At 41.1% G+C, this 27,707-nt stretch overlaps 1 protein-coding gene across 1 annotated transcript in view; it reads left to right on the top strand.

Moving 5' to 3' along the window:
• fam189a1 (family with sequence similarity 189 member A1) overlaps positions 1 to 27,707 on the top strand; it is a 104,012-nt gene that overhangs the window by 34,339 nt on the left and 41,966 nt on the right. The window contains exon 2 of the mRNA XM_030045327.1: positions 17,442 to 17,498. Coding sequence (XP_029901187.1) covers positions 17,442 to 17,498 — 57 coding nt within the window. The remainder of the gene's footprint in view (positions 1 to 17,441; positions 17,499 to 27,707) is intronic.

A 27,707-nucleotide genomic window follows, 5' to 3' on the forward strand; every position in this document is an offset into this window, starting at 1 on the left:
TGAAGGCAAACAATGGCACTGTATGTCCAAAAGTCCAATATTTACCCCATTATCTCTTAGATTTTCTGCACTTGTTTTGCAGCCACAACAGTAGCCAGAAGATGTTGTCTTCAAATGCTGTTGGAAATAGGGTAATTATGGGTAGAGCGCCTTGAATGACCCAATAGAGTGGCAAATACAAATGAATCCAATTATGTGTTGTTGTTTTTTTCACTTGCTCCTGTATTGTGTTCTCTCAAGTAAGGCATTTGGCCAAATGTGCTTGAGCTGTTTTGAAAATTCTCAACTTTAATTCAGAGACAAAACTAACTCAGTTTCTTGCTTGGGTTCTGAAGTTGACTCTATTAAAGTAGTACGTGGTCATTAACCCCCGACATGTTGTACAGCGCAAATAGAAAGGGGAATCGATAAAAAATTAAATCAATAAAAGTAATCGAACATGGCAACTAAAGTATGTCTCACTGTAATCGTCTCCCCTGAGGTGAGAAGATGAAAGATGGGGAGAGGAGAGGAGAAAAGAGGAGCAGAGGTTGTAAATGCCTTTCGGGTGCTACTAGCTGTCTCTTCCTTTCTGTTCAAACCGTGTGTAAGGTCACATCATATGAACTGCCCTCCTCAGGCCTGCGTTCCAGGCTGATATGTAAGTGAGAACATTATCCAGTGGCGGGCTGAGTCGGGGTCTACGCCGGGAGACCAGACTTCACGGGAAACATAAAACAACCATGTAATCCCTCTTTTATGAAGATAGAGATGGCAGGAGACTTAAATATCTCACAGGTAGAATTAATCAGGCTTATGTAAGACCGAGAGGTGAACAGGGAAACCCCAAGATTGGTTTCCAACTTTGGCTGTGGTGTATACACAACTGGCTATACTGTGAGTGTAGTCAGCACACCACCCATCTACACTCATAAAGATCTGTCTGGTTGAGTGACTAAAACTGAATCACAGCGGCAAGGCCTGTGGCTTTAATCATGGTAACACAAACCAGCGCACGCCAGCTGTCTCAGTTCAGTACAGCCTTCACCGTTTAGATGTGTTTACTCTGTTGTGGAAAAATCATGCCCAGAAATAGTAGCAAATGCACATCTGAGATGCATCAGCCTTCCTTGAAGTGTCAACCTAGTTAATTTCTTTGAATCTGTGTCTGGCGATACTTAGAATAAGCCTAGCTTAGCCCGAGATAAGTCACTGAGTACTCTTCGCTGTATTCCAGAAAATCTATCACATGACAGTGTGTGTTTTGTGAGAAATTAAAAGGAGTAGAATGTAGTGCTTGGTTATAATCGTTCACCGCTGCCTTTCTCAGCGTTAATTGCTTCTTGACTTGAAAGTGTCGCTCAGCCGCTTCCTGTGAATGACAGTTTAGTGTTCGTCTTAGTCGTTTGTTCTAATGACTTGCAGAGTTTGTGGTCAGGGCTCCCGTGGTGAGAGCCAGCTGCCTTTTTTTTGCAGCTTTCCCACCAACGATAAGAAAAATAATGACACATCTGATATGATGGTCTCATCAGGAGGTCAAGTTCACACTCAGAGCAGGCGGAAAGCTTTCAGATCTTATCAAATGTACACAGCTTGGGAATGCACTGTTAGGACTCCTCATGCTGCAGTGTATTCTGGAAGTTTTATTCTGTGAGTTTTGTCACTATTGGAGAATAGTGGATACTATTTACCCAGTTTGTGGATTTGCAAGTCATGCATACATCTGTGTGAAGTACACACAACATTTTGCACTCATGACATTGCGGCCTGATATCTGTAGCTGTTACTAGGAGCCACACATGAGGATCAGTGATCCGCTCTGTTTTGGTAGCCTGTAGTGATAAACACCATTAACAAGACACAGATTTTCTGCATATAGCTCCCTGACTTCCTTTGTCAGCTTTTCCCTGTATAAACATCTTTCCTGTTCGTGTTCATTATACATTAGTGAAATAAAAAGCATTGAGCAGTGCAACAAAAGCAACCTGTGCAGCATTTACATGCCAAATGTTAGAAAAAAAAAAAAAAAAAACGCTACCAGAGATAAAAGGAAGGGAAGCAGGCCACATTCACTGGCCACTTTCATAAGCATTTCTGGAAAATATAAGGACACCTCGGTGCCGAAACTTAATCTAATCAATCTAATACAATCTAAAAACACGTAGCAAAATACAGAGGTTTATATCCTGAACAGCTGGAAAGTTATAGGTTATTATCTTGATACACTTTTTCAGTTTTTGTCGTTTTATTCTCTATATCTGTGCTCAGTTTTGTTATTTATTTCCAATTTGTCTCTCATTATCATAGCCACTGAGCCTGCAAATTTTATTATATAAACACTATGGTTAATATTTCGCTCCCTATGTAATAAGTCTGGTCTGTGAAGAACGGTAAGCAGAGTAAGCTATAGCTACAGCCTGCGCCTTTTCAGCCACATATCTGTTGCTGACCTTCATTATATGTTCTGGGAGAACATCTGTAAAAGATATTCATCATTACTAATATTTAGTTTTTATAATTCGGCCTATCTAAAGACTGAAATACAAGATCAATCAGTCATTCAGTCAGTCAATCAAAATGGATGGACAATCCCACAATGCAGTGTGCTTCTTGCCCACAAAGTGACTTTGATTCCCAAGCTGTATAGTTTATCTGTTCAGTCTGTGACCCCTGACGGTTTTTAGAATTATTTTAGCCACAAATATTGCAGCATGTGCTTACAGGTCTGAGGCAAACTTACAACACTGGGGCATCCAGGCACAGTGTTATGTCCACTATAAGGTGTTCATAAGATGGAGTCTGAACGTGGCTATGAATCAGTTAGGGGACATTTTCTGAGAATCTGTGGGAACGGTGTCATTCTGACAGGCTGAAGTAGATGAGAGGACATAATTTACACCTACAGCCCTCATAGCCACCAGCCATCTTACAGAGTTGGCTGGCTGCGGGGCCAGATTATCCTGTCAGCACAGGACTGAAAGCCTGATTCAGCTGTTGGTGTCACTGCAGCCATATCCAAAATAGATGTCTGGCTGGCCTGCTGCCACGCTCTGTTGAAGGCCTTGGGTCTTTACTCCTGAATTACGACCACTGATGCTCAAAATTGCTCATCAGAACCTTCAGCAGAAGTTTGAGTCAGAAGTTTAAGCACTAAGTTTCAAAATAATCAGTACCGCTGCCTCCGTCTGTCTTTGTCTTTTGTTCTCGCTCTCACTCACTTTCTCCTCACATACATGCATGAACACACACACACACACACACACAAATGGTGTGTATCTCCCTTTTGTCTGACCTCAGCGTGTCAGGTCAGTCCCAGCAGTAACTGTCACAACAGCTCAACTTCAAGAAGTTAAGTTCCAGTGTAATACAAATCAGTGTTTCCGATGCCTTTGTTGCTCTTCCAAATGCACACACACACACACACACACACACACACATTCACACTGACGCATTCAGACACTAATAGGGTATACTGTTATGTGTGACCCTACAGTGCCCTATTTGATTTTCAGCAGCCACCAGACTGTGAAGTGTAGCAACAAGTGCCATCAGTCATCACTCTCTGATCAGTGGCGCTCCAAATGAGCTGTGGAGAATAAACACTAAGGGCAGAAATATGTGCCACTACAAACTGAATTTTAAGAAGAAAAAAAATGGATTTCACTCACATAATTAGAAATTGTTTAACTTAACTGTCTGTTTTACAGTCGAATCAAAACAGCTGTTTATAACTAGCTGCACCGCATTGTTAAAATGACAGATCACACAGAGGTTATAAGATTGCAGTGGCCTTTTGTTTGTTACAAACTGCTGTGACAGACAACAACGATGGCATGTCAACATTACTGACTATTTTGTTTTCACAGGGCAAGGATGCCTCATGTTATCTTACTTAGGCTAATTAATGTTTATTTGTGCATTGTCTATTTCAAATAAATAAATTCCTCTCCTATCCTACTGTAATATAACGCTAGAATATTTTCATCTCACCACATGTTTAGCAAACAAGCAAGGTTACCCTTTACTCATGTTGGTAATGGGATACTAATTTTGGCTTGCAAATAGGCAAACAAAACAAACGAACACACTGGACAGGAAGAATCCTGTCCAGACATTTTTGGCAACACATTAAGATCTCTCCTCTAAACAATGCCGACCAGCTCCTGTTGCTCCGGGGACAACCGCAGGCTGGCTTTTGATTGACAGATTCAGAGAAACTGCAGTTGTATGAGTTCTGTGAATCTGCAATCGATTGTGTGTCTGAAAATGAATTGCAAGAACTGAAAGTGACTTACGGCCACTGGATACAGGTTGGAATTCAGGTCCACACTGACAATATCAAATAATGCTAATCAGATTCAGTTTTTCATTCATTCAGTTATTCAAATTCAGTTTTTTTCAAATTATATGATTAGAATTCAGTTTTTTTTTTATTCAAATTGAAGTTGTGTGATTAAAATTCAGTTTTTTTCTAATTCAGTTTCTAGTGGCACATATTTGCCTAGAAACATCAGCCAAGTCAATATTCTCAAAACATCAACAAGCTGTGCTACTCTTTCTTGACTGTCATCCTTCTCCAGCTGAAGGATTTACAGTAGAGAGTGACACTGATGTCATCATGTCTTGAGTTTCGCTCCACTGATGAAGCAAGCTGGCTCCTGCAGCGCGGAGATATGTGGATAATTGAAAGGGAAACATTTGTGTATTTTTTTCTTTTTCTGTATTACATATTCACTTGTCACAGCATCAAAGAAAATCCCTGGTGAAATGAAGAGTGGCTGTGTAGTTGTGTGTGTGTGTGTGTGTGTGTGTGTGTGTGTGTGTGTGTGTATGGGGTTGGGGGTGGGGAGCTGGCATATTTGTGCACATGTGTGCAGGTTTGGCAGATTCTGTGCGAGATACAGAGACAGTTTGATTGTGATCTGAGACGGAGAGGACCCAGGGAGTAATTGAGCATGACTCTCTCTCTCTCGCTCTTTCTCATTCTGCTGGATCTCGAGACTTTCAGGACTCCCAGCTAATCAAGTCCACTCTATTCCCATGACATTTGTAATGCACAGGAACAGGTCAGGGGTCATATGTTTTCTTACCACGACTGTCCCCAGATCCTTCTTTCTCCTTTAAATTGGTGTACCTAGAATTGCATTTTTGCTGGAGGCACATTCTCATCACCCAAAGAGAGAAGAACAAAATTCTCCCATCAAAACGTTGCTGTGATACTCATCATGTCCCGCTCACACACTCCCTTCCCATTTACCGGTGAAGATGATAATGATGATAGTAATGGTACTTGCTGGTGAGTGTTTTGTTCTCGGCTGAGGACCGATATGAATGAAGTAATGAGTATAACATCTCTTCTCAGTGCCTGCTTTCAGGTTTAGTGTGAACTGAGTTAACTGCGGTTGAACTCAGGCAATTGGAGCAACTCAAACTAATAACTTCATTTTATACAACTTTTGTTTCTAGCCACGCATTGTGATTGGATGACAGGCATCTCATGACTGCTTATGACTGCAATATATGAATTTGTGCCATATAACTCGAATGGTTATGACTCTGCTTTGTTTATATCGGAGTGGAAAAAAGCAAGCCAGGATGTTTATTGCTTAGCAACTGGTGTGCTCACATTTTATTAGCAGAGGGCCAAAATGTAATTACAAAACCAAAAGCTTGGATCTTTCTTTTAATGGTTGTTGTATAAGTATTGTGAGGGCTGTGTAAAAGCAATAACACACTTCAGGACCCAGGTCATGCTGTGTTATCTCACAGCCTCGTTCTATATTCGCCCCAGTACGGGAGAGATGCTGCCTTAAATGTTGCATATAGTCATCCATTAACCAATTGTGATACATGGTGATATAAAGAATGTATAGGGGGATTCTATTATGTAGATTTTTATCACCTTGCAACTTCATGTGTGTATGTGTGTGTGTGTGTATGTGTATATATATATATATATATATATATATATATATATATATATATATATTTATATATATACACATATATATACATATATATACACACACACACACACACACACGTATATATACGTATACACACACATATGTGTGTATATATATATATATATATATATACAGTGTTTACCATTTGTGATTTGATGTTTGCATGAGCCTGATGAAGATCTCTGTGTGAGATCGAAATGTTGCCTCATTAAAACATAATGGGAGATACATTACAGTGTGTAAATCCCCCCCTGCCCTTTTCATTTCACTATGAAATGAAAGTTTGAACTTGTGCAGATGATATGTGCAGATATATGAATGTATAAAAACATCATATTGTGCTGATCTTACAGTGACTGCTGCCGACTAAAAAAAATCCAGTGTATGTCCATATCTGAAAATGTGCCGATTTTGAATGCTTCATACAGTATATGGGTATTTAATAGGGACATACAGTAAATGCCATATATGGAAATCCCCATTACATATGGGCCATATCTCCAATGTAGCACTCCCTCTCCTATTATGTTAATGTTGATGTGTGTTATAGCTGACATTGGTTCAGCTGGAGCTGGTGCAAGGATGCAGGAGGTACAAGAGAGCTCCAGAGGAAGGAGAGGAGTGAGGGGAGGAGGGGAGAGGAGAGCTAAGAAACCACGCCCCTCCCAGGCAACAGCAGCCAACCTGCTGTTGTTCCACTGTTTCCATGACAACGGCGGCTAGGTGCCGCTGCTAGTGCTCAACTCCAAAGAGGAGTGATATAAACGGTGGGGGAGGGGTTAGGACAGGGAAGCGGGTGGTGGGTGGGTGGGGAATGCGATGGAATAGTAGGAAACGGATGTAAGGAAAGAAAGGGGGGTTAGAGGAGCTATTGCAAATGTTGACAAGGAACACAGAGAGGCCTGCTGCTCACATCCTTTAGCTGTGTCTCATTTAGCTGCAGGTACACAGACAAACAGGCTTCAGTGTAAATCCCTCATGGAGCCATCAGCACTAACAGCCTTGTTGATATACCACCAGTGTTCTCCGTATGTGCTCTGTTTGTCAGGGTCGGGATCGGAGGGGGGGTTAAGACGGGGCATATACACACGCACGTGCACACAGAAGCACACACATATGTCTTATGCCATACAGCAAAGGCAGGGGAAGGTGATTCGAAGGTCACAGGGGAAATTGTCACACAAGCATTAGGAGTGCAGCTCCCCTGATGATACTGCTCACCTTCACATCTTTTTCATTTAGGAGCACACTCACATTTTCAGGGAGAAATATTGCTCAAGGTGAACGACAAGGTGATGTTTCAAATTCCATCGTATCCTTACTTCACTCTCTGCCCTCCTGTGAATTGGTCTGTTGACCTGATGTAGAGATGTCATGATATTTTAAATGGTTTGCATTTTCAATATGGGCACAACAGCAACAACAAAATGGAATGTGTTGGGGGTTTTATGGAGCCAGAGAGGCATCTGTGGGAAATAAGACAGGCCTTTCTTGCTAAAAGCAAGACCCCTTGAATCACATTTGTGCTAAATATGGTTCACGCTAAAAGCTATCTTGATATTTTGCCATTTTTGACCATTTCAAAAAGGCTAATGACCTCTCTGCAGCTGACTCAGCAGGAGATACAAGGAAAGATCTGTGCCAGTGCACTCAACGTGGAGCAGACGTCAATTCCAGTGTCAGCCCCTTTTAAAAGAGAGCTCCCTTTTTAGACACCCATTTAATCACCAGCTCTCCATTTCATTAAAGGCCAGGATGGTGAGTTTCCCCTGACACACTCTATTCAGCGCAGCATCGTGGCTCAGCTCCATACTGTAGATTTTGTACATGCCAGCACTTAAAGGGAGCAACACACACACACACACACACACACACACACTGAGAGTGAAACACTGAGTCGCACACTCTCAAAACCATGCACACACACACACTTACTCACGCACAAAGTTTTGGCATACTGTCAGCTTACCTTGTGCGATTAGACTGAAAAGCATAGCAGGAGCTTTTGGAGGGAGGGTGGTCTCTGCAGAAACTTCTTTTCCTCTGTTCAACATAAACAAAAAGTGAAAGCAAATGAAAGGGAGAACACAGCAGCAGAGGACTGACTTAGAATGATTGTGACATGTATGGTGGGGGAGATCTGTGTCTGTGTGTATTTCTGAGTTAATAGTCAGGGAGATGTGAAAAGCAATGCACACATCAGATACAAATATCTATTTTTAGGCACCAATGTTAGGCTCTACTATGGAATTTATCACAACAGAAGGACCCTGTGTAATGTTGGATGCCGTGATATCCTTTGAAACGGTGTGTGTGAGGTCTGTGGATGTAACCATGAGTATTTACTATGTGTGAAAGTTTGTGTATGAGAATGCATGTGTGACAATGCTGCAGAAGGCTCTCCTATAGTCACATGTGAGCGTCTGAAGTAGCGAGGGTCCCTGCTGCTCTCAGTGCAGCAGCTGATGGGAAATAATTATGGATCCCGGCAAATGGCCAGTTCGTGGTTACCAAGGCAACCCCACTGGCTCCATCCATCTTGGCTGTGATGTTTGAGAAACGGCCTGCTTTCTAAACCCTCACTCTCGGTAATGGCTTCTTTGATTGGCGCCATGCATAAATGAATAAGAATAGGTCAAGTCTGTGATTTAGGTAGAATCTATAACAGCTTCTGCACTTCCATATCTCTTTGCTTATCATTTGTGTGTGCGTAAACATCTCTACTGCTTGGTTATTATGGTGGTCTCTTCTGCGAATTCTGAACTTTCCAGGAAGAAACAATTTAAAGAGAAAAAAAAGATTTATTAACACTGAAAAAATGGCTAGCCAAAGGTTGTGTGTGTAATTTCCCCCTCGAGCACTAAAAACTCTCAAAATCCGTCATGTGTCTGCCACATCTTTGTTTTGCTGTCTACCTTAGCCAGGACCCCATTGGAAAAATAAATTTTAATCTGTACTGAGCTTTTAAAATAAATACAAATGAAACTGTCAAGCATATATTAATGTGCTATTTATTACCTAAATTTGCCTTTTAACTATGTGACATTTGATATCATGGCAACCGCAACTTCATTTAAAGTGAGGATTGTAGATCTGGACGAAGCCTGGCTATGCTACTAGTAGGTTGTAGGAGAAATTTGCCTTCAGGGCTTTCTGCCACAAGCCTTTCTATGGCATTGGTGTAGGGTTAGGATTATGGTTGAAAAGCCTTTGGGCAGAAAACCCTGAAGGCACACTTCTCCCACGTGCCTGTCAGTGTTGTGAGAAGACAAATGGTTGCACACATGAATGACAAAAGGTTTAAATGTCAGTGTTTTTTATATTATGCAACATATTATCAACAAGGGACTTCTACCAGTTGAACACTATCTGTGTTGGCACTACTGCATATTTTATTATGCCATTATGCCAGTATAATAGAAAATATTCCTCTGGTGAAAATAATAATTGGCTTAGCTTGATAGCGTGGCTGTTTGTCAGGGTTCAGCACTGGAGAGAGAGATGTGTGAGCCCTGAGTGTGGATGTGTTACACGTATAAAGAACCTAACAGACCAAGTGACCACAGGGTGCCCTCTCCGTGTGATAAGCCCTGTTTCCACTGATGCCTGTAGGAAGCTAATGTAATCACTGCATGCACATGCGCGCATTCATACATGCACGCACTCACATAAAGACCAGATAGCCAAAGGTCATCAGCACAGGTCCTCCGGTAGCTTGGAAGGTGTGAGCACAACTAGGTTTTGTGGTTCCCAGTGGCTTTGTTATTCAAAGGGTGCACGCGGTGTTAACACTGGTTTTCGAGCTTTAAGTCTATCTATAGCTGACAGAATACAAGAGGGGGTCAGGGTGGCACTCCAGTTTCATGGGTGGCCATCCTAAGTGTATGTCTGCCAACGTCATTCTTGTTGTCAATGTGAAAATGGAAATATTTCCACTGGCTAATTAAAAAAGAAATAAGGCAGAACCAGTGTTGCACCTGCCATTTACAGGAAGCCAACACCTGTCATGATATTGTGAGGTCCCATGAATGCAAAGCTTGGAGTGGTATATGTCCCAAACAGAGTCCCATTTGTCATTATTAGATCAGTTTCAGGTTAAAGTGCACAAATGCCTTAGCAACATTTGCGTAAAGCATTATCAGCGATTTGAAGAAAAAGAAAAACCTACTGTACAAGCTGGTGCTATGGCTAAAACCCTTGCTGGTGGTGTGCCGTCATACTTGAGTAGCTGCTTAAATTGTGTATGGGCACTTTTCACTGTCAGACATAGCAGCAGTGCAGGCTACAGCCATCGAGACATTACAGTACCATCAGCCATCGAGGGAATGCTCCCTTTGAAAATGATGAAAGCCGCTCCATGCTCAAAAACTGCTGAGTTTCAGACTTGATGGCTGATGTGTGCATTCATCCTCAAATAGTCCATTGAAGTAATGGGAACTTAAGTTGATATCGGCTCTTTTTTCTAGCATATTGACTCATACGAATCATGAAATGAATGTCAATCTGCATTTGCTATGATGTTCATTTAAAAAAGAACACAATATACAAAGCAGATGATTGTAACCTATTGTGCAGTGTTAATTTTTGACAGGTATTTGACTTTTAGTTTTAGTCTTAGTCGTCTCTTGAAATAATTTTTTGTTTTAGTCAGATTTTAGTCAGTTATTTTACATCAGTCTTACTTTGTATCATTGCTGAAAATCATCTTGTTTTCCAGTCTCTATCTCCATCTCTTAAAAATGCAGCAGTGTTTGCTTTTTACATCAAAGCAGAGAGGCAAAGCTATTAGGTCACCTTGTGTTTGAAACTAAGCGAGATGCCTTTGTGTCTCAAGCTTCTAATGTGTTGCTAGATTTATCTTTTTGAAAAGAGAAAATGCGACATTAACACAAAAGACGCTTACATTAGCAGAGACATTTTCTTATGCACTTTATCTGAATAATACCAAACACTGAACCCTAAACTGATTAACAGCCTCACACAATCTCAGACTTGAATTCTCAATGTAAATTCCTGTAAAATTTCAAACTCTCTCCTGTTTGCCGAGCAGTCTCCTAGCTACATGCACATGCATACATGTTAGAGACAGAGTGGTTGTGTAAGCAGGTAGGCCACTGACTTATACTCTGTACCACCAAAAAGTGCGAGCTTGTATGCATGCCTGGGAACAGAAACTCAGAGTGTTGCCAAATAAATAGGATTTAATACGTAATCCTGACAGTTGGATAAAGATAATGATCCCAGTTGGATAACGGTAATAATCCTAAGGCAATGACTCTTAAATGGCTTTTTTTTTTCCTACTGTCCTGTCGTTTATTTCAAATTTTGAAACTAGAGCTCAGGGGGTTTCACTGCAGCCAGTGTGAAAAATGCAAATCTCACACCATAGTACAGTTGATACTGCAACATCCGCTCAGCCCATGATAAAACACCTTTTCCTATAGTGCTGTTGACTTTCATATGGGCGTCTGCCACTGTTGCTCGCTGTGAGTAATCTTCTTGGTAACTATTTGTGGTGCGTGCAAAGCCTACGTGTAATTTCTTACATAAGGAAAAGAAAATTAAAAGAACATACTTGCTGTTTGACTTAGGAAACAAAAGCTCTTGGTGCTCATCAGAAGGCAGTTCTACGTTTGCAACCTTTGTGTCAAGGCACTCATTGATAAATAAGCAGGTTCTAGGTTTTAATGAAAAATGCAACAATTAAATGAAACCCATTTAAATAATTAAATCTATCAGTTTGAAACAAATAGCTCTGCAGTGCAGCAGGTGATAAACAATATCAGCAGCAACACCCATACTGGCAACAGGAAACAGTGATCTTAAAATGTAAAATGTGGACCGATGAAAATGGTGTTAAAAGTCACGGAGAATAAAAGAGACTGTATTAGTTACATAGGATCATACGCATAATGTGATGTCTGCATCTTGTTCCCTCTCCCAGCCGGGCCTCCGACAGGGCTGCTAGGGGCTCTGTTGTGGTGAAAGTGTGTATTGGGTTGTGAGTGTATGTTTTTGTTGCGTGCATAGCTGGAATTAGCAGGTGTAAATAGACAGAACTGTCACTTAGCGGGTGTCTGAGTAACTAGCGTTCCCATCAAGGGATCTAGCAGGGCTTACTTGGCTTTGTCTGTCAAAACGCAGTGTGAATTTCGCCCTTTACCTCATCGCACTGCCTTTGAACCAAGTTGTTGAACTGTAAAAAGTGAATTGTGAACTGTTGCAATCTCAAATATTTGCTTTGTGGTGGATTTAAAGTGACATGTCGCCTCTGCAAGTGTGCGGTTGTGTAGTTATGTGTGTGTTTGTGTGGGTGTGTGTGTAGGTGTTACATGTCACTGTCAGAGTATGAGAGTAATGCAATCTTTCATGTCTGTGACACTGGCCTGTCTGATCCATTCCTGTGAAAACCAGACCTCGCTTTTATCTCTCCATTTCATTAACAGATGTGTCGCTACTCTGTGTGTGACCTCACATCTCTGTGGACGTGGCTGTGTGTTTATCAGAGACACAGAGAGAGCGTCCTCATAGATCCACATGACAATATGATGTTGAAGCATCTGTTACGATATTCCCTACTATTCATAATTTAAGCTGAAACAGTGCATTTTGTTGCAGGCTGCTAAAGAGAATAATATTATTTTTAGCTGACACCACTTCCTTAATTATTCATGTGTGTGTATATGTGTGTGTGTGTGTGTGTGTGTGTGTGTGTAGGTGTGTGTTGTTCTAACCACCACTCTGCGGGTCTGAAATGTTCGCTGATCAGCTACCCAGGTCTCAGTGACTAATGCTGCTATGTGTTGCATGTTAATCCTGTTCTGAGAGCAGCCAAGTGGAAAAGCCTCCAGTGACTGACATAAAGCTATCACATGGTTCCTGCCTTTATATCACTTCTCCTCACAGCACAGACAGACCTACACACATAGACACAATGGCGTGCACACACATACACACACAGTGTTTCATGCAGAGTCGCAGAGCTGGATGAAGTGGAAGAAGAGAAAGCCATTAAGCAAAATTTCAGAGAATGGAGAGAGAAATGGTTTTAAAGTTCTTTAAAAGTTAGCCACGTTTCCATTACACTGTCCCACTTCTGTCCCGCAGTGCTCATGATCATCGATCCATTTGATGTTTGTGAGTGTGTCTGCATGTGTTTGAGTACTCGGTGTTTTATACTCTTGCACACCTGCTCCAGTAAAAGGCCACACACATTCATGCACACCCTGTTCAGGTAGATATGCTTCAACCGATCAGCACTAAGCCCTCTATTAGATCAGCTGCGCAAGAGTAGAGCTGGAACAAAAACTTGCAAGACAGGTGGTCCTTGAAGATGGAGAACCACTGGTGACACTGGAAAAGTACACTCGAAGGGTCTTTATCCATCATTTGACGTGCATCAAACTACACTCTGGGTCAGCTGGGTGGTGGTGGGGGTCAACAATTAATCCAAATATTATAGAAATTGCAGTATGCCCAAGTACACTATCCAAATAGCAGGATATGCATTTTTTTGGCAAAGGTAAAATGTGTGACCAAAATGCATCAGAAATGAAATATTGTGGGTCTACAGCGATTTGTAGCTTGAACTGACTTGTACTGATGTTCTTTGATCATTTCAGCAACTAAGGTGCAGTGTTTTGCAACATCTGACCTGAACTATAACATTGTATAGAACATATTTGACTATATTTTGTCGCTTTCGCTGGCATCTTTGCCATAGTAACAGTCACTGAGTGTCATGGTTACTGTAGTAGTTTGTGCCATTTGACATACAAAAATGATGGAAAAAACAAAATTGACAAACAAACATTCAGAAACAATGGCCTTAACATAACCCTATTGTATTGTATATATTGCATATTGATATTGTATAATGTGAATCCACAGTCCAGAAGAATAAAATGACTTTATATTATTAAGAAGAAATCCCAGATTCCAGCTTTTTGCCGGTTTGTCTTTTCCATCCTTTAGACACTTGAGATAAAGCAGTCTGTCAAGTGTTCCTATCACCGGAAAATTGAAGCCAAGACTTTCAATGAACTTGCTTGGAAGCAAAGACAGGCAGAAATACCCAGCTGGCACAGGGAATAGACCAAATCTAAATTGGAACAGACGAAACATGTATTTCAATCCCCTTCAGACCTGTGTAACTTATTGTTGTATGTTTCGGTCATTGATTTTAATAAAACAGATTTGTCCAGGTACATGTTGGCAGCAGCTGTAACAAGTAAAATTGATCAGTTTTGGTTGATCAGGGTTGGTCCGTATGGACCTAATTTAGCCCCAAAATAGACGGTAGATGGTACAGGGACGTCTTTATAGAGATGAAAATGACAGCTTTTCACCTTTCACTCTCCAACCAAATCTAGATGTTGTTCAGTCGTCTTTTCAACTAATTTTTGCGCGGTGGGTCCTTGCCATCCCTCTACCCTCAAGTTTAAGTCTTAGTATACTTTTTATTAGACTTTTATGGTTTTTAAAACATGTTCAAACAGCATAGGATGAACTGACCTACACAGGTGTTACTGCAGGCCAGGCAGAAAAAAATCACATATAACAGATCGACTTTTGGCCCGTAGCACCAGAACTGAACCTCCTAGCAACTAAAAACCAAGGTCCAACGGGGTGTTGTCAGGGACTCTCAACATGCTGGTCTTGGCCCCCTGTCTCTACTGTCTTACGGTCCAGAGATATAACATTTTTGGCACTTAGAAAAAAATGTGGTGATGACTGTAATGAACTCAACCCCGCTGTAGGCATCACATGATCGCGTGCTATCTATGTGTGTAAGAATGTTTGCATAGGTCCTGCTATCTGTGTGCATGTGTGTGTGTGTGTGTGTGTGTGTGTGTACTCTATTTGTGTCTGCGATTCAGCAAGAATTTCTGTGCATCAATTTTTATTGCTATGCTTTTGTCTCCTTCCTAATCTCCCGTCACCAATCCTCTGAGCTTGTTTAGATAAAACAAAATAATTTTAATCCTTTGGATCTGAATAGTAAATGATCTGCACGTCTGCTTCCTCTTACCCTCTAATCTGAAATCAGGAACACAGCGTGAAATAAACTTATTTAATACACTTCTCCACAATCTTTCCATAGTTAATCCTGGTTTAGATGTATTTCTCTTCCCAAACGTATATCAAATAAAAACAACTGTGTTTGCTTTTGCCTGGATGTGTACAAAACTGTATGCACACTGACCTAACTATGCTTATTTGTGTGTGTGTGTGTGTGTGTGTGTGTGTGTGTGTGTGTGTGTGTGTGTGTGTGCGGGCGCGCGTGTGTGTGTGTGTGTGTGTGTGTGTGTGTGTGTGTGTGTGTGTGTGTGTGTGTGTGTGCATGTGTGTGTGTGAGTGTGTGTATGTGTTTAAATGAAATATTGACTGTCCTGCTCTCCAGGTCCTGTGGGTATCAGAGTAAAGAAGTGGGAAAATTGAGCGCAGAGTGGAAAAAAAAGGAGAAGGAAAGAGAAATGAGAAGGGAAAGGGGAGAAGTGGAAAGAGACTGAAAGTGAGTGTGAAAGCCAGGGTTTATACTGAGACAGCGACTGAGTGGGCGAGCAGAGTGGGAGCAAGAAATTGAGAAATGGTGTAAGATATCAGGAGAGATTGGGAAAAGGAACGATGGCAACATACAGCGAGCGAAGGTAGATATGAAGGAAGTCAGTGAAGAGAGGAGAGCAGAAGAAGGGAAGCTAGATGGGGGAGATGGGGAGGGCAGTGTTGGTGTTTAATGGAGGGTGAAGGAGGGTGAAAGGCAGAGGGAGACCATGGAGGAATAGAGCGCCTGAGGCTATGAGTGCCCTTTGTTCACATGCATTCTGATGATATGGGAGTTCACACCAAGCAGACACTGTGAAAATGCGGCACCACACCCTGGTGAGCCTTGCTGAGAAAACCAATACATGTTTTCTGTCCTCATGAAATCAGGCAGGTTCTATCAAAAACAATTGCTCTTTACCTTGGCATCCTTGCAAAAGGCAAAAATACCTTTTAAGGCGGTGTGATGTGGATTGAAATAAAGCAGAAAATCAGAGCTCAAGATCCATACCAGAAAAGAAACGGCACATAGCAAACAACAGATTCACAGATGGGAAAGAGCAGACGACAGGAAGATGGAGCCGTGCTGTAGGTAACAACATCTGCACATTAATAACACCAGTGCCTACACAAAAACATCAAACAACATCAAATCATAGTCAAAAACAATGATTGAATCCATGGGTTAATTTTTTTCATTTTTTAACCTTTACTGTTTTAACCTTTATTTCCTATGAGGAAAACACACACAGGGACAGGATAATGTTTTCTAGAGTGCTGCGTTTTCATACAGTACACTGACAGAAATTTAAATAAGAAAAGGACAATGTTTACAATCATCAGTTAAGTCACTTGCAATAACAACATTCACATTTAAAATGAACAACTTCTGCTATCAGATTCCTGGATTGTCTCGTCTCAACCAAAGTATCAAACGTCTGGTAATTGGTTCCAGCTATATGGAGCACAAAATCTAAAAGCTTAATACCTTTTGTTTGCATACTGTGAAAACATTTAACATTGCATTTGCATTTCTATTGCTATTTCTTTCAAGCGGAAGATAAACTTTTTTTTTTTTTTTTTCATTTGCCATCAGGAAGGTTACATCCAAAATGTGATGATTCACTGGTCAAACTGAGGCTCATGTGGATGTCAGAGCCATGCGTTGAAACAAAGTCATATTGCTTCTGGTGGTCTTTAAAGAATTATAAAACAGAATATCCAAAGAGTTGGCACAGAGATGAAAGTGTCCTCTTTCAGCGACCTGGCAGCAGCCAGATGAAATGAGAAGTGACCTGTCTGGCCGTTCACTCTGGGGATGTCGAGCAGGGTGTGTGTGGAGGTCCAGGAATTGTAAGGGTGGAGTGACACTTGTAAGCTAAGTAAATAGGAGGGAGTCTAACCAAGGATGATTTTATAAAGGAGTGTGAGCTGTTGAATATTTATCCAGGTATGTGAGGATGGCTCGTTAACACACAAGTACACGTTCCAGCAGTGAGTCTGAGTCAGTGAGAACTGGTGACCACCCCGATGGCAGAGTGGTAGGGAACTGCCAAACACAGGCACGTTTACAGCCTGATCTGTATATTATGTCAACCTCACGGTGTATTTGCTACATATATACAGTATATATATACAGTATATATATATATATATATATATATCATGTATATATATACATTTATGTGTGTGTGTGTGTGTGTGTGTGTGTGTGTGTGTGTGTGTATATGTATTTGTGTATGTATGTATATACACACACACACACACACACACACACACATAAATGTTTGATATCTTTGTACTGTGTACTTTTTGTTGCTTTTTGCTGTGTTGGTGTGTATTAGTGCAGAACAGAATCTGTATGAGCGTCTGCTTATCTGTGGTCTCACACACTTCACGCTGAGTATCATTCAACGCTGACAGCATATCTGTGTCGTGTCTTTGCCCTCCCAGGTGCTGCTCTCTGGACTGATAGGGGTGGTGTCGTGGAAAAGACCTCTCTCTCTTGTGGTGAGTATCCACCCACTCTCTATTGCTAATCTGACTAGACTAAATATAGCAATAACACCCAAGAGGGAGTTCTTCACGATGGTAATGCGACTAGTTATGAGGCAAAGCAATTCTTGTTTTGGATCAGAAAAAATTATGCAGTGTAACCTAGAGGAGGCGATTTTAATGCAGCAGTCCTCTGATTGAGGCAAAGCATCATACAGTTGTGTAAACTATTCCTTAGTGATGAATAAACAGTATCTCATTTAATGGCGTCTACCTCTGCAGCCTGTCTAAGTGCTTAGGTGTCGTCTTAGCACACTAACATGAGCTTGCAATGCGCCGATAAGTCTGTGTTGCTGGTCACACTTGTGAGTTGTCAGGCCTGAAAACCGTAACCATCCATAAATGTGTTTTCAGCTTTGGGGCATGTTCAGAGTGTGTTAAAAACCCTGGATCACAACTCCAGTGTCTTGTGTTTTCACAGCCACTGACCTGGAAACCACAGGGCCAAAGTGAGTCCAAAGTCTTAGGAGTTTTCGCTTTTCCTGTCTCTGTGTGAGCAGATTGGGGGAAAAAAAAAAATCATTGAACTGTTGCTCAATTCTAACACGCCTATTGGCATTCTAGGTAGAAAAGCTTTGCCTATCATGTATGAAATAGTCTCTGAACTCAGATCACAGGATGTTTCAGGGTAGTTTCACATCCAAGTGGTGTAATGTTTCTCTCCTCCCAAAGAGTCGGACGCAACTGTGTTCCATAAGAGAGCCCGAAAACCTCATAATCGACTGTCATGTAGTGCATGGTGTAGCCCATACTCCTACCGGTGTGTATGGTGTGTGTGTGTGTGTGTGAGTGTTGCTTTGGAAAGTGTATCATGCATAAAGGTAGACAGTGTTCAGCCAAGCATCGTCCTCATACATAACAGGAACAGCAGCATGACCTCAGAGTCCCTGTTTGAATTTCTGATTCCTCTTGCTCTGCTGGTTCAGTGGGAGCCAGTGGAGGATAGATGACAGCAGCATATCACTTATTCAAATACACATATATACATCTTTTTTCCTCCTTGGTGCTATGAAAAACACAGTCCAGAGACACTTGACATGACACGGTTCTCTCCTCTTTCTCTCTTTCTTTCTGTCTTTGTCTCTCTCTTTCTGTCGCTCATGGCGGGAGAGAGAAGCAGGGAGGAGTGTGTTTGTAACCTGTTTGGGTGGGTGTCCCATGTTAAAACTCAGAGTTTTAAAGCGAGGTCATGCAAACTGTGAACACTGCACTCCTAATCTATTTCATGCTCTCTTATTGTCTCAAATAACCTCGCTTGATTTATAATGATTGAACACACCCCTTCTCTTCTCTCTTCTCATTAGGCTGATGGAAGTGAATACCACAGAATATTTATGTTGTAGTATAGCGCATAAAATAGTGCCGAAATATCACAACATTCAATTGCAGCAATATTCCTCCCCCGGGGACAGCGGTCTAAAGTGGCCAGACCAAAGCAGAAGAACTTATTTTGATTTTAAGGCGTTCGAATGTGGGTTTCAATGTGGGTGTATTTTTTAAATGTCACGTAATAATCAGTTGACTGTGTTATTTGCAGTCCTTGCACAAAAGTGCTCATTTGATTTAATATTGTTCTTTGAGTCAGATTGGTTGTTTTATTTAATTAAAAATAAAATTCAAAAAGTTGGTCACAGAATAACAGTGGCATTGTGCATAGATGATTTTGATGAAACACGTGACAATTTTGATGTGAAAATTCAATTTAATTTCAGATTTTAGGAGAAGAAATGAAAATAAAATAAAATGCAATAAAACACAATAGCAAAAAATGTGATGGGTATAATAGATATATCAGTCAATGTTGCAATCTTAAATTTTGGATATTGGCCAAGCTGGCTGTCAATCATTTGTTTTCTCCCCTGTCACCCAGCTACACATATCTCCATCCTCTCCCTTTACTTCTTCGAGCCATTACCTTTTCCCTCTGTGCACCTTTAGACCAGGCAGGGAGATTTGCATCATTCAGGCTCCTGAGGATCAAAAGAAATATCCTATCATTGAGGTACGAGGAGAAATTGGTCACACACTGTGCACTGTAAAAGAGTAAAATCCTCTTACCTCTCTCTCTCTGTAATAAGCATGTCTTATTTATGGAAATAGTCTGTGCTTACTAGTGTACAGAGATGTTCATGTCAGTCTGTGGCTGCTGCTTCCCTGGCTTTAGCGAGCTGTAATAAGTAATATCTGGTCTGTGCTGCTGCTACTGTAGCATGCAGTGTTCTGTCCTGACAAGCTAGCTGTTCTGTCTCTGGCCTCGACCCAGCGCTGACTGGCAGGTGACTAATACACCAGCTGGACTCTTTCAGGCCTGGCACCACTGCACCAACCCATCTGCCAACTGTGGGTGGCAATGCACTGCATCGTGATTCATAATAATTGGAGTTTACATTATTTCAAACCATTTAAGTATGTGTATTCAGCTTGAAATTCAAGCTGGTGTTTAGCTTCCTTGGCTGCTGGGAGGGTCCTCTCGATGTGTTAAAAGAGAGAGCTTAGGCGGCTAATCTTAAATGCTGGACAGTTAACCAATTGATTCAGCCAAACCGTTCTTATAAAATATTAAAGTAAACCGTGGACTGTAATTTTAATGATCTTTCAATATTTTGAGATTCTTGGTATCCATGCTGGAAACGAGTTAGAGGGATATGAAGAAGAAGAAGAAATATAAAAAGTGAGGATAGGGAGAGGAGTGCCTGAGCAGCATGTTTGGCTGTGATGCAGCAGAGTGAACTCAGTCCTTGATATGGAGTGTGATGACTCGATGGTGGGAGATTTCATGTCAGTTTTCATATCATGGTGGAAAATGGATTTGGGTAGCTGTGGTGAAAAGTGTGCACCACTGTGCAGAGAGCTGATGTGTAGAATATGAAATTCTCCTCACTTCAAACTTTTGGGGAAAAAAAGAAGATTGATACAAGACTGATACGCGGTGCAGTCGGTGCTCACTGTAATTAGAAAATACACTGTACGACTGTATGTTAAGGAAATCCTTGTCTTTTAGCTTAACTATTTAATGATGTCATTTCTGTCCAGTCCATTCTGCTGTAATACTAATACAACGGTGAATTTACCCTTATCACTGCAAATACTCAGAGCCAGGGGAAATACAAGCCAGGCTGCAGTGTTATGCTGTTTGTGACTGTGATGGATTATACGTTCAGAGAGAGAGAGAGAGAGAGAGAGAGAGAGAGAGAGAGAGAGGGAGAGAGAGGGAGAGGGAGAGAGAGGGAGAGAGAGAGAGAGAGAGAGGGAGAGAGAGAGAGAGGGAGAGAGAGAGATTGCAGTAAGTGCTTGATTGACCTGTCAAGGAGACACCAAGTACTCTGATAGTCGGCACTATATCTGGCACAGAGAGCCTGAACTGTTTGTTGTTTTGTTGTCTCTGTTGTTGTTCCTTGCAAGAGTTCACCAGTGACTTCACCAGTGAAACTTTCTTAAAAGCAAAGTCATTGTTCTCACTGGCGTGGTTACATCAGCTGTAGCTTCATGTTATTTTTCTGTCATCTCTTTTTGTGTCATTTATTGATGTATTAGTCTGTTTATTTCATTTCTAAACAGGAAGCATGGTTTATGCTCTATTGAATTGACAATTCAAAATAATAATAATAATAAAAAATCTCCGAGTGCTTCTTATTCCTATTGAAGGCTTAACTGATAAAGACTGTCACATACCATCAGTTTGACCTCTGTTAACAAAATGTACTTTTTACAACTGTAAAACTGTTAAATAACATAAGCTGCAATTCAGGGAATTGATGGTAAGCATGAATAGACTACAAAAGTAATTGAGTCTCATATATATATATATATATATATGGCAGAAAATGTTTTTCACTTCTTTGATCAAAAGAAAGATTTTAAATAAATGTGAGTCTGAACTACTTGTTAAGATAGATGTTTTTTGCAGAGTGGAACAATGGCTGCACTGCTGAAGTGTCGGGAGGTAGAAAATAAATGTTGTGAATGTCGCTGGGTGCACTTCAATTCTTTTTGTATCCTTGAAGGCTGGCAATGCAGCTGAGAGTGGGATGTAGGCAGCTGCACGGAGCATGTGGACGAAACAGCGCATGGGGAAATATTTCTTTTAGAGTGACTTGCTTACTCCACTCTCCATAACCTAGAAGTCTTTCATTTTGCATTGAATTACTGTCAGTGATACCAGTAAATGAATTCTAGTCCATGGCTGCTCTTGCCTTCCACTATGATGCATTAATCAGCTGAGCCACAGAGGATAGGTTTTATCTCGGTGCCAGCTAGTGCTTGACCTATACTGTACGTCTTGAGAATACGAAGGCTGCATATCCACTGGGAGCCTCTCTTTTCAGCGCTGCCTTCTCTTTTCTCCTTGTTTTTAATGGAAATTAGACACTGTTGTTTATCCTCAGGAGTGCTTAAAGGGGAATGCCACTCATTTTCAGTAGTAAAATATGTTTTTCTCAGCTCCTCGGGGACTTGTGCTCATAGGCAAAAAGTTTGAGTCAGCTCTGTAGCTGTAATTGCAGAGAATATTTTAGGATTTCCGTGACACACAATTGCTATATGTTTCACAAAACAAATAGCACTTCAGAGTTATTTGGCTCATTTGGATGGAGACAATCAAATACACTCATTGCTTGTATTCAGACTGCCAGTTGCAGCCAGGTCTTACATCCCAACTCCTATTGACTTAGGAGTTGGGACTCAGCACAGCACTCGCTGCTGAGAAAAGGGCAGGATAAATTAACACCTGCGGTATGTGACCCGTTCAAACTTTTTTCGTAGTGATCACAGGATTCTCTAGTGAGCAGAGAAAGACATGTTTTACTACCGACACTGAGGCTGGGTGTTGGCAAAGACCCCATAGTACAATACATATCACAATACACAGTGCTCTACAGAAGTGCCTGAAAATGTATAAGTGGAGCTTAAAACACCATCTAATGCAACACCTGGGTAGACCAATAAAGAATACAATATATTATGTGACAAATGGACTCAGCTCAATTTAATTAAAATATTTCATTCCAGTCTACTGAAAAATAATTTGCATAACACATTTGCACTTAACACGATGCAATAAAATAAATAAATGATGTGTATCAACAAAAGGCTGGAGGACTGATACATACACACACACACTCACACACACATCTCTCTCTCTCTCTATATATATATAACAAGTGATATATATCAGTAATATTAGTAATAGGTTCGCCTCTAAAGCTAAGCATCAGCATTTCAGCTTGCACAGCACCAAGCACTAGTTCAAATATTTCATCTTTTGGAAACAATAACCATGATGGATACTTCGTAAATTCATCTGTTTAGAGCTGTAAGCTAAAAACAGATGTGGGTGGCGGACACAGAGGGCTAATGCACCATTTCCACCATCGCCGTATCCTCTCTCTCTCTCTCTCTCTCAGTCAGTGGTGATGTGGCAACCCCCGCTGCATCCATTAACCTTTGCAGTGACAGGTAGCACCCAGCGTGTGCTCCTGGCCTGATCCAAGGGATGTGCTCGTCTCTACAAAGCCTGTCCACACAGACCCGGGACGCTCCACTGTAAATACAATATTTCATGTGCAATCCATAAAGATAATCACGTTCTGCCCTCTGTCATTGCCCTTGTATTCCACCACAGTTACCATCTATCACCGTTTCTACAGCTGGCTGCTACTGTGCCGGTGCTCTTGACAGGTGGATACATGCACATAAACAAGCACACACACACACACACACACACACACACACAGATTGCGTCTATGCAATGATTGTCAGTGTTCATAATGCTTCTCTCTCTCTCTCTCTTTCTCTCTCTCTCTCTCTCTCTCTCTGTGTGTGTGTGTGTGTGTGTGTGTGTGTGGGAGTGTCTACAGTCTGCCTTTGTGATCATGTTGACCTGACTTCCCCTTGACACGGTGAATTCTATACAAAAAAACACTGAGTCTACTGTTACTTTTCGATCAGTGTACTTTTATTCAATCCCATTTGATTCCATTTCTCAAACTGATGCCTATTCCACAGTATTCAACAGCAAGGGAAAAAAAAAAAGTTTTTTTTTCTGGCTCCAGTAAAATGTCAGTGTCTGTCAAATAATATGCACCAAGGCTGTGTGCACAAGCAAGTGTTTTGATTCCTGTGAGAGGCGTCCAAACACAGTAGCCCACCTGAATCTTTCAGTGGACTTGGCAATACATGTACTAACCATACTGCAAACAAAAATCTCCATCTTAACTAGTAATTTAGTTACATATTCAACCTTAAACTCTTATTTTTCTTAATATAAAACAAGTGAAAAGAATCTGCCAGTGGGATGAGATAATCCCACTTCTTTCCAGTGTTGATCCACTCCAGAATTTTCTTGAATAAAATGTCATTTTGTTGATCCGTGTAGGCCGGTCTGCTTTATTCTGCCTTGTTTCAACATATTTAAACAGGTGGAATTGCAGTGGAAACAAGTGGGATTGTCTCATCACACTGGCAGATTAGTTCACTTATTGTAAGAAAATCAAGATTTTTTAGATTGAATATTATGACAAAATGACTTGTTAAGATGGAGTTTTTCTGCAGTGCAGAGACTCTTGATTGATGTTAGGATTGTAAGCACTTGTGTGTGTATAGTTTATATGTGTCCATGTATCTTTGTACGTGCGCGTGTGTGTGTGTATAACACAATACAATAACATCCCAGTGGCATGCTGATGGCTGAATATATGATGAATCTCCTTGAGCCTCAGGGCAAATCTGTCCAGGGCTCCACACTGATGTCTGCTCATCACACACACACACGGCTCTGTCCACTGCGCGGTCATGAGGGCAGCAGCTGCCCCTTTTAACTGCAAGCCTCCAGTGCCCTATCACACACACAAGCATCCCACCCACTCATACACACACCTAACTGACAGTGGACACAAATCACTGTCAGTGCATACACATCGTACCCCGACACTGTCCATTAGGATCAGATAGCTATGGTAACAGCAGCAGGACAGCAGAGAAAGGCTTTATGAGGCCCTCTCTGTGACAGCCCTGTGACCCTGATGAGCCATAAATTTTACCGTAGCAGATGAGAGAGGGAGGAGAAGAGAGATGACTCACTGGCTGACTGAGACAGAGAATCTGATGTCTGTGTGATGCAGAAATACAGACTGGTGGATGAACAACAACAACTCAAACATGCTTTTTTGCAGGGGAGAAGGGGGAATGCCATTTTTTATCATTTATGTAATGAAAAGTGGATTAAAGGCTGCATATCAGACCAGCGCAGAGGCATGGTGTTGGCTGTGCCCAGCCCAGTTTTACCCTCTAATAGTTGAGCAGTTCTCATGCAGACCTAAATGGACAAATTAATCCTCTAATTAGGAGTGAAATTAGCCCATTAGCAGCCTTGGTTCCTTGCTCTGTGGCCAGTGTTTCTGCAGGGATTGGTTTGTATGTGTGTGTGTGTGTGTGTGTGTGTGAGAGAGATAGAGAGCAGGGGGTGGCGGTGGAGAGAATGCATGTGTGCATGAGTTTGCACACTTTGGTTCAGAGTCTGCTTCAGCTTTAAGTGGCATATCTTATTGCTCTGGGCCCTGACTGTTGGCCCAAGAGAATGTTGGATTCAGTGCTTCCTAATTTTAAAACATTTTTTGAAGTCCTTCCCTTGTCCCCTCGGTTATTTTCATGTTTTCTCATCAAACTGCACTGTCTTTTTAATGTTTTATTTGCGACGTCCCTGAATCTCACAGCCACTAAATCATGGAATTGTTGAATGTGGTATTACATTTAACAGAAGCAGGTTCAAGTTAAGTACAAAGCTTATTTTAGGGAATATTTAAGAAGCTTTCTAAGGTCCTTGAAACCTCAGCCTGTGTGGATATTTGTGAACATGACAAGGGAATATTCTCTAGTCTCTACAGCCGCCACCCTCATGCCCTCTGATGCTGCTGTGAAATCTTTAATTCATGACTAACTAATAGGAAACAATGATGAGAAACCGCAGCTTTCAGACGTCAGTGTTTTAGAGGTCTTTTGATCATAATGGTCCCAGGGTGGATAATTTACGCTGGTATTATGGTGGTGGTGTTCATAGATATGCTGTGTATGTTATGGAGGCGGGTGGTAAAACAGTGTACATGTGTATTCATTACATGCCTGTACCTCTATTTTCTGTATTCCTGTGCATTTATTTATGAGAATAATGAAGAGATGGTCATTATTGGTGGGTGCCGGTTACTTTTTTCTTTTGCATTTGAATGCAGGGTGTGTCTTGACGGGATTCAAGTAAGCCCACAAAATGTTTCCACCTTCCATCATTAGCAAACATCAGCTCCCCCAAGATGATAAAGCCCACATTCACACATAAGACTGAAGAAACCACCACCATCTGGTGGGACGCATGTCTCACAGCTAACACATGTGCTTACCACCTGAACACGCACACACACACACACACACACACACATACAGAGTGAGAGAGAGAGAGCAACAGTTTCTTGCTATGTACGTAAAAACTGAGAAAAAAATCAAGTTATTGTTTCTGTACAAATATCATCATCTACAATTTATTTATAATTTTTTTATTTATTCATCATCTCAATACAAGTTTTACATGTCAGGCAGATCAGCTGCATTTTTGCTGCCTCCCGGATAGAGTGAGATAATTGCCAGGGAGAGAGAGCAGTCCCAGCCCTGATGAACGCAGTGATCAAGCCTATGAATCTGTCCCTGTGGTCCTTTCTGGTCTTCTCAGTATTGCCTGAGTTTACAGCCACAATCCAGACTTTATTTGTCCATATAAATCGTAGCTTTAAACCTTGTGCGTATTTAATAAAACACAGCAACTCATAATACACACCTTTTACTTTGTTCATTCGTTTTATTTACCCCTCTGTTTCTTGGGGATGTTTTAGTGGCTGCGATGTGCATCGTGCTATCACAATGCTTGGAATTTGAATTTGGCCAGGGACATGTCGTCTTTCATCTCTTTCTCAAATGTTTTGTGCCTCTCCTCAGTGTAAGTTTACACTAGGTAAAATACATAAAGCAAGCAGAGGAAGCAAGCAGCAGAAAATCTGTTCTAAGCAATAACAGTCCATCTATTGACAGTGAATACAGTGTTGAATAAAGGTAGGTGCAATTCATATCAGTAACTGCCTGAGCTCATAGAGTTGGGTGGGAGTTATGTTTTAACCCCAGGTCTGTTTCCCTGTTTGTCGGCAGGATATGTCAAAAAGTTGTCAGTGGATTTGCACAAAACTTTGTGGAAAGGTTAGTCACAGGCCAAGAAAGAGCTGATTGAAATTCCATGACTGGCCAAAATGGGCCGTGGCAGTGGGTGTGGCCTATTGTGAAAAAATGCATAACTTCCAAACGGATTCACGTATATGGCAAAATTTTGTGGAAAGCTCGACCATGAGAGAAGGAGGAGCTGGTTAACATTTCACACCAATTGGCCAAAAGGTAGTATGGTGGATGAACAGGAGCGAAAATCCCTTTTCATTATTGGGGGTGGGGGGCAATAAACAGCAAAATTTCAGGGAGTAATTCCTGGAGGGGTCATGAAAAAATTGCTGTCTGGCACGACTGTACCTACCTCTTTCTCTATCACGCTCCTTTGAAACTTGCCGTACAGTGTTGAGCCCTCAGCATGTTCATATGTTTTAAATAATGGTATTAAAATCAATAATCCTCTAACCAAATGTCTTTGCTCACTGTTCTATTTCCACTACAGTCCATCAAAGTAGCTTTACAAGAACTAGAAACTCAAAATAAGCTCTAAAACTAGAAGAAATACCTTGAATAATTCAACTACATCAAGCTATTCTTCAAAAAACATATTTATTATAGTGTCGACAAAAAACAAAGCAAGATATGGCATCAAATAGTGACATACAGTATGTTGAGCTGTGCACTGTCCCTTTTAGATTAAATAAGAAAATGAAATGAAACTATGCCACAAAATAATGCAACTTAAAATGCAAAAAAATAGATATCTATGTAGAGACAAACTCAAAATATCAGTAAAATATGAACTATTTCTGACATTAATATCCTGACAGACTTTTTGAAAGACTAAAAAGCTCAGTATTTGCTCCTCCTGTGGTCTGTCCTTTCTCTCCCTCACTGTCCTGCACACGCTTGAGCTTGGAAACATTAGCTATTAGCTTAAACATGGGTGTCATAACACTAAAAAAACACTAT

The sequence above is a fragment of the Myripristis murdjan genome, chromosome 3 (assembly GCF_902150065.1).
Source record: "Myripristis murdjan chromosome 3, fMyrMur1.1, whole genome shotgun sequence".
Lineage (NCBI taxonomy): Eukaryota > Metazoa > Chordata > Actinopteri > Holocentriformes > Holocentridae > Myripristis > Myripristis murdjan.